The following is a 12,570-nucleotide window of genomic DNA, read 5'->3' as shown; positions in this document are numbered from 1 at the left end:
CCTAAAAATAGTATGCATTGAAACAAAAGTTATGTCCTAATTTATTTGAAATGAACAATGGCTACGTTTATAGGTAATAAAGCCTATGTTTTATGTTCACCATGTTGTTCTGTCAGTCAAGTGCGGCTTAAATGTGTAGTATCTTTTCCAGAAAAACACAATTTTTTTGGCGGTGCTTTTAGTAGTGTTTTTGTCCTGCAATCTTTTCCTTCATGCCTAATGTTAGCTTGTACTGAAGCCTATCTTGTTTTGTAGGGTTTTTTCCCCTCTTCAGTGGACAGTATGTTCTGAATATTTTTTTTTTTTTTTATGCTTATTCAAAATGTAACATAAAGCCACAAAATAAAACAATATAACCCTTGGAACACCAAGTTTTGCACAAAAAATGAACATGTCTTTGGTTTTATGTCATGCTTGCTATTTTTTGAAAAAGTGAATGGGACTTTGTTGAATAGCTGAGCCTCCCACTGCCTGACAGATTTGATATAATTTGCACCAGATCCTGATTTAAATTGAGGTGCAAATCTTTGCCTGGCGGAGTTTACCCTGCATAATGTTGATCAGTTGTAAACGGGAAGAAAAGTTCACTACCTCACTCCTTACTGTTCTCTACAACTAGTATATAGAGAAATAGCAGAGTTGAGTTATGTATCATTACAAACACTTCCAGATCTCTCACAATGCGCACAGCTCTCACCCTCCCACGTTCTTACCTTTCAGTTGAGATCTCGAAGTGTTTTCAATAATATATACGGTAACTCAGCTCTGTTGTGTGTCTGCACAAGAGATCAGTGAGGATAGGAGGGTGTTTTCTTTGCAGAGATCAGTGAGGATAGGAGGGTGTTTTCTTTGCAGAGATCAGTGAGGATAGGAGGGTGTTTTCTTTGCAGAGATCAGTGAGGATAGGAGGGCGTTTTCTTTTCTCCTCTGCATGACACTTCCTGCTTTATTATTGGTCAACTTTGTGCCAAGGAAGAAGTACATGCCTCCTGAAATAAACCTATGGTAAAGCATGATTGTAAAGTTTAGGTTAGAATTTGTTATAGTTCAATCTATCTGTGCAAACAAAAGGAAAAATTAAAGAAAAATCTGTATTACTGTGCTCTGCAGCCACTATATCAAAATGTGGCCAGTTTAACATGCTCAAACTTGGATAAGTGGAGCCATCGCAAAGTTACTTTTTAAGGCCTTCTTACTCTGCTAGACAGATTCTGTTGTACCCTGATGAGGGGCAGCCACTGCAGCTGTCTGTAGTTGGGGTCGGTCTCCAGCTTGGCCTTGAAGGGTTATACATTAACTTTTATGGAAAGTTATAAAGGGACAGATTTCTTATAAATCTAGTGCAGTTTAGAAAATGTAAAAAGTTTGGCCACTTTGTTGTCGCAATATTGTGGCCCTAACAAATGGGCTCTTTTCTTGTAATTGTTAGTACAGCCTTCCTTGTTGATTCACGACTATCAGGCGCACCATCTGAAAATCTGCTTTCCCATGTGTAGCATTTTTCAATTGGAGGACAATGATGGGCCGTAATTGTCATTTTGAGGACAGAAGCACTGTGTAGTCTGTGAGCAAGACTGCAGTAACAAGCTGGTGATGCTAAATATTAGTAACTAGCTGAATAGCCCGGCGCTGCTCGGGTATAGTAACTAACTACGGTTAGTTATAACAAAAAAAAAAAAAAAAAAAAAAAAAAATATATATATATATATATATATATATATATATATATATAATGTAAAGCTGAGTGTAGAGCCACACCAACTCCGCATAGCCACATTCACTATAATATCCCACATCATCTCGTCAGCCAGAGCCACCGGATTACTACCCCTAATATCTCACATCATCCCGTCACAGCCGCCGGACTACTACCCCTAATATCCCGCATCATCCCATCAGCCAGAGCCACCGGACAACTGTCACTAATATTCCACATCCCATCACAGCCGCCGGACTACTACCCATAATATCCCACATCATCCTGTCAGCCAGAGCCACCGGACTATTACCCCTAATATCCCACATCATCCTGTCAGCCAGAGCCACCGGACTACTCCCCCCTAATATCTCACATCATCCCATCAGCCAGAGCCACCGGACTACTACCCCTAATATCCCACATCATCCCGTCAGTCTGGGGTCAGAACTGCTATCAACCGCTCATTTCACATTACCTAATCCCGTTTCACGTGTAGGAATCGTAACCTTTATGTGAATGCCTTATTTTTACTCTTTAATAAAAAGAATTTTGAAAAGAAAAAGAACCAGAGCGCTGAGTGGAACGGTCCTAACTTCCATACCGGGGATCCCTTTAAGAGAGGCCTGGGGTCAGTACCAAAGCGCAGAGTGGATTTGCCCTCACTTCCATACCGCGGATCCCTTTAAGAGGGGCCTTGGGTCAGAACCAGATCGCTGAGTGGATTTGCCCCAACTGCCATACTGGGGATCCATTTAAGAGAGCCTGGGATCAGAACCAGAGCGCTGAGTGGATTTGCCCTTACTTGCATACCAATGATCCCTTTAATAGAACTCTGGGGTCAGAATCAGAGCCCTGAGGGATTTGCCGTATCTTCCATACAGGAGATCCCTTTAAGAGAGCCTGGGGTCAGTACCAGAGCACTTGAAGGCAATTGCCCTGACTTCCATACCGGGAATCCCTTTAAGAGAGGCCTGGGGTCAGAACCAAAGCGCTGGATGGATTTGCCTTGACTTCCATACCGGAGATCCCTTTAAGAAAGGCCTGGGTCAGTACCAAAGCGCAGTGTGGATTTGCCCTAACTTCCATACCAATGATCCTTTTAAGAGACCCTGGGGTCTCTCTCTCTCCTTTTCCAGAGTTCTGTTCCTTTAAATTTCATACACTGGCTGTTGCGACGGATCCGTCCAAAAGCCGGATCCAGTGCATCACTTTTTTGCAAATCTGCAACCGATCCGTTTTTTCACACTTTGACGGTTTGGTATGGAGGATGTGAGATGGGTATATAGGCACGGGAGGGGGGATTCATTTCTGTCATGTGCTCGCTGCTCCTTTATGGGGGGCAGATAATGGCTGGGAGCTTATGTTCCCAGTGATGCTAGATTTCTCCCACCATGTCAGTGTCTGCTGAGGTGTTGTCAAGTGGGCAAACTTGTTCATAGCAACCAATCACAGCTCAGCTTCTTTTAACCAGCTCTGGTGAAATGAGAGATGCTTAGTGATTGGTTGCAAGAAAAACTGTTGCTCATAGCAACCAATCACAGCTCAGCTTCATTTGAACAGCTCTGGTGAAATGAAAGATGCTTTGTGATTGGTTGGTGATACACACATACATACATTCAGTTATATATATATATATATATATATATATATATATATATATATATATATATATATATATATATATATATATATATATAGCCACAAAATCGTGTTCCGAACACAGTTGCTAACTGCCACTCCAGTTCTTGTCCATGAGGCTGCTGGGAAAAGCTGAGCGCTGCGCTAGGCAGCCGCTCCGGGAGTGAATGTTAATGGAGCGACGATCAAGCATACTGTCATGGTTAGGACATGGTTAATGTCCTGTTCTCACAGGGTTAACTTTTGCCGGCCTCTCTTTGGATCTGGGAGGGGTATTTATACTCACTCCAGACTAGGATTCCCTGTCAGCTATACTGTTATTCTGGCTGTGTGTCTGACCCCCCTGGTGTGCGTGGATACTGCATTGCTTGTTTGATTCCCGTGTATGACCCGGTCTGTCCCCTCACACTCAGTTTTCTGTCTCACGTTTCGGTATTATTGTCTTCTCCGGTTCTGACCTCCTGGCTTGGCTATTGTTACTCTGTTACAGTTTGTCCCTATTGTACCGTCCATTGCCCGTTCTGGTTTTCTGATCTATTGCTACGTCCTGACTATTCGCTCTGTCTAACCCTTTGGTACTGTCCTGCTATCTCGTGCTTTGACCCGGCTTGATCTGTTTTACGTCTCTGTCTATGTCCCTTGGTAACTTGTCCCGTAGTTACTTTTCTAGGAGTTTCCCTGCAGCTCCTAGCTCTGTGGAGCTTAGGTCACGCCCCTAGCAGTCATGTGCTTCAGGTCCTGATAGTCTGAAGCACGCATCGTCACCGCTGCTGCCCTGCTCCACATGTATCTTTGAGCACTGTTTTTGTACTTAGGACACGCGCACTGGCTCAGTGAGCAAGTGCAGTGCGGTGTTTCAGACATTATAGCTGACCATTTCAGTTTTTTTTCCCTCTGAATGAAAAAAAAAAAGTGTGTTATCCTCATGGATCCCATACAAGCTTTGGCTGATCAGGTCAAGCACCTGACCCAAATGTTCCACAAACTTAATGTGGAACAACGCACGATGGCCCATACCCAGCAACAGTTGGTGGTTACTGTGCAGGGGGCTGTCGCTGCAGGGGCTCCTAGTGCTGGGGATAGAGATGTGTCATTGGCATCCCCCGAATCTCCGGTCAAATTGCCAGACCCTTTCTCGGGATAAAAGGGAGTTCAGGTCGTCTGGCAGAGGATATGATGATGAGTGTGACACAGGGGAGCAACTCTGCTAAATGGTTCTGCTCAGAGTTTAGACGTTGGACCGCCGAAGTATCCTGGAACGACGCCGCCCTGAGTGGGTTGTTCCGCAGGGGCCTGTCTAACCGTCTGCAGGAAGCTCTAGCATTACATCCTCCTCCCGAAACCCTGGAGGATGCCATGATGCAGGTGGTCCGTATGGACCGGAGACTCCGTGCTAGAGGAATGATGCAACAAGAGTCTCCCTTGTACCATAAATTGTGTGACACCGCACCTGTATCTGAGCCCATGGAGGTTGGGTCAGTCTCGGTTAAGGAGAAAGAGAGAAGGCACCGTAGAGACAATCTACTATGCTTTTACTGTGGAGCCTCTGGACATTGGAAAAGGAATTGCCCCTCCTGCTCTTCTTCAGAGAAACCATCAGAGAAACGGCTGAGTCTGGGCAACAATCGAGGAGGTTGTCCAGACTCCCAGGTACATTTTTTTCTCATGTACAAAGATGGTGCTGTAGGTTGAATTGGAACTTGCTGGCGGTCCTGTTATGACCACCGCCTTTGTTGACTGTGGTTCCTCCATTAATCTGATTGATGCCCAAGTTGTGAATCTTAATAAGATAGGGCCAGTCAGGTTAAAAGACCCTGTTAAAATTGTGGCTGTGGATTTATCCCCTCTTACCCGGAATGGAATTTGCTTTATGTCTGAAGTTTTTTCTATGAAAATGGGTTCCACTCATGTGGAAAAGTTAAGTTGCTTTGTTATGAATAATCTGCCTGCAGGACTGGTATTGGGGATGCCCTGGTTGCAACGCCACAATCCTCTCATTGATTGGGTGAAGGGGGAGATCATCCGATGGGGATGTGATGATAATGGTCTGTGTTGTAACCCGGTTCCTTTTGTCAATCCGATAAGATCTGTATCTGTGTCGTCTGTCGGTCTGGAGGGTATTCTGGAGTACCTGAGAGACTTTGAAGACGTATTTTCCGAAAGCGAGGCTGAGGCGCTCCCACCACATAGACCATTTGATTGTGCTATCGATTTAGTACCTGGAGCCAAATTACCCAAGGCTCGTTTGTTTAATTTGTCCGGGCCTGAGCGCCAAGCTATGAAAGAGTACATCAAAGAGAGCCTTCGCAAGGGGCATATTCGGCCCTCGGTCTCACCCGTGGCAGCGGGATTTTTCTTTGTAAAGAAAAAAGATTGTGGGTTGCGACCGTGCCTCGACTTTCGGGAACTGAACAAAATTACTGTTAAAAACACATGCCCTCTCCCGTTGATTCCTGATTTATGCAACCAACTCACGGGGCCAAATGGTTTTCTAAGCTCGATCTACGGGGGCTTATAACCTTATAAGGATCCGGGAGGGGGACGAATGGGAAAACAGCGTTCCTGATAACTGAAGGGCTGTTTGAAAACCTGGTTATGACCTTCGGTCTCACTAACGCTCCTGCTGTTTTTCAGAACTTCATTAATGTTATTTTTTCTGACTTGATTGGGCGTTATGTAGTCATCTACTTGGATGACATCTTGATATACTCTGAGGACAGTCAGTCACACTTACACCATTTACGTATGGTTCTTATGAGACTCCGGGAGAACCATTTGTATGCTAAGCTGGAGAAGTGCTCATTTTTTATGCAAGAACTGTCTTTTCTGGGTGTAATTGTATCCGGGGAGGGATTCTGCATGGATCCAGGGAAGGTTCAGGCCATTACTTATTGGGTGCAGCCTCATGACCTGAAGGGGTTGCTGCGATTTCTGGGCTTCGCTAATTATTATAGGAAGTTCATTAAAGGGTTCTCGCAGGTGGTGAAACCCTTGACGGACCTCACTCTTAAATGGGCAGATGTAAACAATTGGTCCGTGGCCGCAAAAAATTCCTTCCTTACATTAAAGAAGTGTTTTACTTTTACCACAGCCCCTGTGTTGGTCCAACCCGATTCGTCAAGACCTTTTATTGTCGAGGTTGACGCTTCGGAGGTGGGGGTGGGGGCTGTATTGTCACAGGGCCCCTCTACCCTGACTAACCTCAAACCCTGTGCCTTTTTCTCTAAGAAGTTCTCTTCGGCCGAGAGAAACTATGATGTCGGTAACAGGGAATTGTTAGCGGTTAAATTGGCCTTCGAAGAATGGAGGCATTTTTTGGAGGGGGCCGCTCATCACTGATCATAAAAACCTGGCCTATATCGAGTCTGCTAAGAGATTGACCCCCAGACAGGCTCGATGGGCACTTTTTTTTTTTTTCCTCGATTTCATTTTACCATCACGTTTCGACCAGGGTCTAAAAATGTAAAGGCGGATGCCTTATCCCGAAGTTTTGATTCTTTGTCCCCTCTAGAACCTCCTTCCTCCATTCTTCAACCGGGAGTGGTTGTAGCCGAAATCTCCTTTGAGTTACAGAGAGAGATTCTGGAAGCACAAGCTCCCAGGAATAAACCCCCAGGTAAATTGTTTGTACCCGAACAATTCCGTCTCACACTCCTTCAAGAATTTCATGATTCTGTGTTAAGTGCACACCCTGGTATCGCAGCTACCTGGGGGGGCAGTAGCTAGGGGTTTTTGGTAGCCCTCTATGGGAACTGATATAAAAAGGTTTATAAATACTTGTGGGGTGTGCGCGCGCTCTAAAAGCTCTCAGGTTCGGCCGGCCGGGGAATTGGTGCCTTTGCCAGTTCCGGATAAACCATGGCAATGATAAAGGTTTAGCCGAAACGCGTCTTGCCGTGCGCTTTACAGCAGTAATTTTTCCAATCTCTGCCTATATTTATAATATGCTGCTATGGATAAATATTTTTAATCTACGTTTGAAATAAAGAAAAAGATTTTTTACGTACTTCAAACCTGGCTCGCTGGATTCATCTCCTTTTCGCATCTATTGTTGGCAAGAGCTCCTGTCATTTATCCGTTGCTGAGAGCCTATACAGTATAGCAGCTTATGGTTTGAACCAACTGGGTAAGCTGGCATTTTTTCCTTTTTTTGTTCTAAAAGCTCGCAGGTTCGGCCGGCTGGGGAATTGGTGCCTTTGCCAGTTCCGGATAAACCATGGACACACCTGTCCATGGACTTCATAACTAATCTTCCATCTTCCAAGGGCAACTCAGTGGTATGGGTAGAGGTTGATAGATTTTCTAAGCAAGCCCACTTTGTGCCATTACCTGCGTTACCATCTGCTGAAACCTTGGCCCGCTTGTTTATACAGCACATTGTTCGATTGCATGGAATGCCCATGAACGTGGTGTCGGACAGGGGTGTGCAATTTGTGGCCAGGTTTGGGAGAGCGTTTTGTATGAAGTTGGGGGTCACGTTGTCATTCTCCTCTGCCTATCACCCGGAATCCAATGGACAGACTGAACGCACCAACCAGTCGTTGGAGCAGATTCTGAGATGCCTGGCCTCCTCCAGACAGGAAGACTGGTGTGAGGTATTGCCCATGGCAGAATTTGCATTCAACTGTCGTATTAATCAGTCTACTGGAAAGTCTCCCTTTCAGGGCAATTATGGGTTTGTTCCGCAGTTTGGGGAATTTTCCCGTATGGTTTCGGATTGCCCTGGTGCCGAGGGGATGGTACAACAGTTAAAAACCCTCTGGAGGGAGGTGCAGGGGAACATCTCCAAAGCTCAGAAGAAGTCTAAACATTTTGCGGACAGGAGGAGGGGGTTGGGTCCTGCGTTAACAGTGGGGGAAAAAGTCTGGTTGTCCACCCTGTGATAAAACACTCCGGGATCGGCTTTGCTGGGGTCAAAGGTCACGTGCGTTCAGCATGAAACTCAGGCGCAGAGCTGGGATTCGGGTGTAACTGACCCTGGGTCAGGTTTATTAACGGTGAAAGCAATGCAAAAGGAAATAAAACATAAAACAAATCCTTGCCTGTCCGGCACTAACTAAACAATGGACAACCTAACTACCAACTGGCGGGCTTCTCCCGTCCAGCCAAACCACAGTTGCAGTGGGCACTGCTTTCACTCACGTGTGTCTCTCACACAGACAGGCTCTCTGTGTTCCCAGGCTGAGACACTCACACAACCACCTGGCATCCTTTTATATCCACCTCCCATTATTCATTAGCAAGCAGGTGCGATACTGACCAGACTAGGCCACATAGGAAAGGAATCTGGGCGAGATATACCTGCCCTCATCCACTATTCCCACATGATTCTCACAACCCGTAACATCAAACTTAAAATACCCTCCATGAAGTTGGGCCCAAAATTTATTGGCCCATACAAGATTGTAGAGGTGATCAACCCAGGTGGCATACAGATTACAGTTGCCCACCGCCTTCAAAATATCTAACGTCTTCCACAGGTCCTTATTAAAACCTGTGGGGACAGTTAGAGAAGATCCCTCATCTGTGGCTCCACCAGTGTTGGTAGCGGATCAACTGGAGTATGAAGTAAGGCGCATCATTGATTCACGGTGGGTACACCGGAGACTTAAGTACCTTATTCATTGGAAGGGGTATTCCGTTGAGGATCGGTCATGGGTTCCGGCCAGTTCGGTGTACGCTGATCGACTGGTGCAGGCTTTTCATGCCAGATACCCTGAGAAACCTGGGGGTCCAGTGGCCCCCCATTAAGAGGGGGGTACTGTCATGGTTAGGACATGGTTAATGTCCTGTTCTCACAGGGTTAACTTTTGCCGGCCTCTCTTTGGGTCTTGGAGGGGTATTTATACTCACTCCAGACTAGGATTCCCTGTCAGCTATACTGTTATTCTGGCTGTGTGTCTGACCCCCCCCCCCGGTGTGCGTGGATACTGCATTGCTTGTTTGATTCCCGTGTATGACCCGGTCTGTCCCCTCACTCAGTTTTCTGTCTCACGTTTTGGTATTATTGTCTTCTCCGGTTATGACCCCAAAGTGGTGCTTTAGCAGGGACAAATCACGTTTTGACGTTGTCTGGAAGTACATGAGGGCGTGATGATGCACATACATCTCCTTATCCTCCACTTTGTTCCTGAACTAGAAGCCTGGTTGATTAACAGATCAAGGGAGACTGCTTGCTAAGGAATACAATGGCGGCTGAGAAGCTGTAAGTGCATCGTCCCAACCCAATGCACTTCCAGACAACTTCAAAATGCAATTTATGCTAGCTGAACCAGCGCTTTGTGGTCATAAAGGGATCAACTGGCTTATCTTTTAAAGGGCTATGCAGTTATAGTTTTAGGGGGGAGGGGAACCTGTTAGTTGATACATGCTGCCTGTTCCACTGTCAGCATGTGTCAGACTGTGACTGCACAATTTCAGTCATATGGTTTTTAACTCTGAAATGCTGCAGCGTTTCAGAGAACAACATAGTTTTTCAATCACTGGTGACCAAGCCGTGCTGGAGACTTGTCGGACAGGAAGATCTCCTGGCTTATCCCCGCCCCCGATCCACAGCCAGCATGTATCAGCTGTCAGGTTCACTTTAAATGTTTTGACAGGTTCCCTTTAAGAGTGATGTGTGTCTATGTACTGTATATGGGTATAGTAAGCTGCTGGATTTCTTCTGTATGTGTCTGAACAATTTTGAATATTTATTAGGGATTGCATGCATTCTCCTGTGATTCATTATTTAGCAGCTTGGTCAACATGCTGACATTGGAGAGCTTGTTGGTATAACCTTTACATTCACATCTGTGCACAAATGAGCATCAGACTGTTCTGAGACAAGAGCAATATATGCAATAACGTTTCTTAGAAATGGGTGAGATGCAGAGATGTAACGGAGTCCTACGGGCCCCCGATCAAAAATTGGGGACAAGGATGCACATCAGCTGAAAACAGCACTGGCCGCCTTCTGCTAGGGGCTCGTTGTTAAAGGGTCCTGTCACTATGTCACAACTGGCTTACTTTATTCCCGCTGCTCTGCTAAATATTGTATGCTTTTATTTTTTCCTGTTAAATCAACGGTTCTAGAGATATGGGCTTTTTTATTTAGCACTGATTTTTAGGATTTCTACAAGGGCGCTTTGGTCTCAGAGTTCTCTGGGGTGACTGTAGGCTGCTCTGCATTACATGCATCTGTAAAGACCATAAGTATTACCACTAGATGTAAAGGCCCAGATCTCTAGAACCGTATGGTGGATTTACATTTTTTTTTTTTCACTAAGGAAGAGAGTGAATAAAATGGCAAAAAGTGGCTTCTTTTCACGTGGTGACATGTCCACTTTTAAGTTGTGGCCCCAAGCAATAACATTTGTGACCTCAAGTGTATTAGCTTTCTCTCACACGCCAAGATCATTTCTTGATACTGTAGTATCTGGCGTGTTTGCGCTGACCCCAAGAAGCAGATTGTACTTACTGAGGTTTAATTTACTTTTATTTTTTTCCAGGATTAGTTATTCAGACTGTCTCAAAAGCTTTTGTGTTTCCATCGCCTTCCTTGTATTATTTCTCGGGGCTATGAACTGTCTCGCTCTCAGAAGTCTGTGTGAGTGATTGATGGCTGTGTTTTTGAGTGTAAGGTATTGCATCTGTCATAAAGAGGTGGATGATCTGTAGCGGCTGAATGGTATTGTGCATAATAAACCTCTGGATTAATGAACTCCAGCTGCTTACAACGCTTCAACAAGCTTTGTTGTTTTTCATTTTACCCACTTCATTCTTTTTTTTTTTTTTTTCCCTTCTTTGAGTAGTTGATTTATGATTTTACTTTTTTTTTTTCATAGATTGCTGTCGTCATACAGATCTAGAACATGACCTTTTTCTGTGCGATTGAAATAAATGTCAATTATAGCTTTTCCTTTGTTTCCGACATTTTTACTTTGTGCCCTAGAAGATGTTTTTAAATAGGTGCTAACAACATTTTTTAGTAAAACCCATTTTTCTGTATACTTCTTTGTATCTAGAAGCTTCTAATTTGGTTACAGTATTTGCATAGTTTTTTTTTTTTCATGTGACGTAGAATACAGGCCACCTCATCTTTTCTTATCACTTACATTACGTACAGAGACTGTGAGCACAGTCGTTCTGGTATTGATCGTTTTGTGCCGGGTTTTAAGAGGACAGTAACTCATAGTGTATTTAAACTGACAGCTTAAGTTAGTTTCCATTAAGCGGTGACCTTATGCTTTTTTTTTTTTTAATATCCATTCCAGTAATTTATAAATCTAGAAAGCCAGTGTGAACTTCTGGAGTTCCTCCGTGCCCTTCATCCTCTGTGTGTTGCGATACACATTAGTATTCTAAGCAGGATCTGTACGGGGTTCAGCATTTTTCTTCAGCATCCTCTACACCGACATATCAATGTGCTCAGTCTGTGCTGTCCGATGGAGAACATCGACGGAGACAGATGTTTTAGTTTTCTCCCAATCTTCTAGAAATTTACCTTGAAATTAAACATTTGACAGATTTTGGGCAGAAAAAAAAGAAATCCCCTACTGTGATGTCTGGCGTGATTTTGTTTGTGCATTTTTTTTCTCCATCCGTTCCAACGTCCTTTTTTATGTGTATAACCGCCTTTAACAAGCATGTCTGTGATGAGCATGTTTCCTCTTCTATTAGGATCAATAAACCAGATTTGCATGGCTTAATTTAGATCCTTTTAGATCTCTAGCTTCTGATTGATGCTACTTTTTGTATCTTTTTGCATTCTTACATTTTGTCTTTATTTAAAAAAAAAAAAAAAAAATCTTAGGTTTTTATGGCTTGCATGAGGGTGATCTAGATAAGGTTTTTCGCCTTCCAACTACCACTTACATTGGAGGAAGTGAAACATCCCTGTCTTTGAGAGAAATCATTAGAAGACTGGAGGTAAGTTATTTTGTGAGTGCAATCTCCACATTCATCACGTTACATTCGTGTAATGGATGGTTACTTCTCTATGAACTTCTGTCCATCCCTCAAGGTTTATTACCCAACTCGCTCTAACTTCCCTGCTTTGCCTGGGACTGTCTTTCAGCATTCATACTGCCAGCACATCGGGTTGGAATTTATGTTTATCAATGATGTGGAACAGTGCCAGTGGATCAGACAAAAGTTTGAGACCCCCGGCATCATGAAATTTACATATGATGAAAAGAGAACGCTTCTAGCAAGACTAGTGCGTTCAACCAGGTATTGGTTGCATTCTTGGT

At 44.2% G+C, this 12,570-nt stretch overlaps 1 protein-coding gene across 3 annotated transcripts in view; it reads left to right on the top strand.

Annotated features, from left to right (window-relative positions):
- The window catches only part of OGDHL (oxoglutarate dehydrogenase L), a 142,083-nt gene that overhangs the window by 34,110 nt on the left and 95,403 nt on the right, over positions 1 to 12,570 (top strand). For all 3 annotated transcript variants that reach the window (XM_073574838.1, XM_073574835.1, XM_073574837.1), the window contains 2 exons: positions 12,132 to 12,247; positions 12,396 to 12,550. In XM_073574838.1, coding sequence (XP_073430939.1) covers positions 12,132 to 12,247; positions 12,396 to 12,550 — 271 coding nt within the window. The remainder of the gene's footprint in view (positions 1 to 12,131; positions 12,248 to 12,395; positions 12,551 to 12,570) is intronic.

This window comes from Dendrobates tinctorius, unplaced genomic scaffold, assembly GCF_039654945.1.
Source record: "Dendrobates tinctorius isolate UK_male_01 unplaced genomic scaffold, ASM3965494v1 ptg000040l, whole genome shotgun sequence".
Lineage (NCBI taxonomy): Eukaryota > Metazoa > Chordata > Amphibia > Anura > Dendrobatidae > Dendrobates > Dendrobates tinctorius.
The sequence above is the reverse complement of the archived record's forward strand: the minus strand, read 5'-3'. Positions and strand labels throughout refer to the sequence as shown.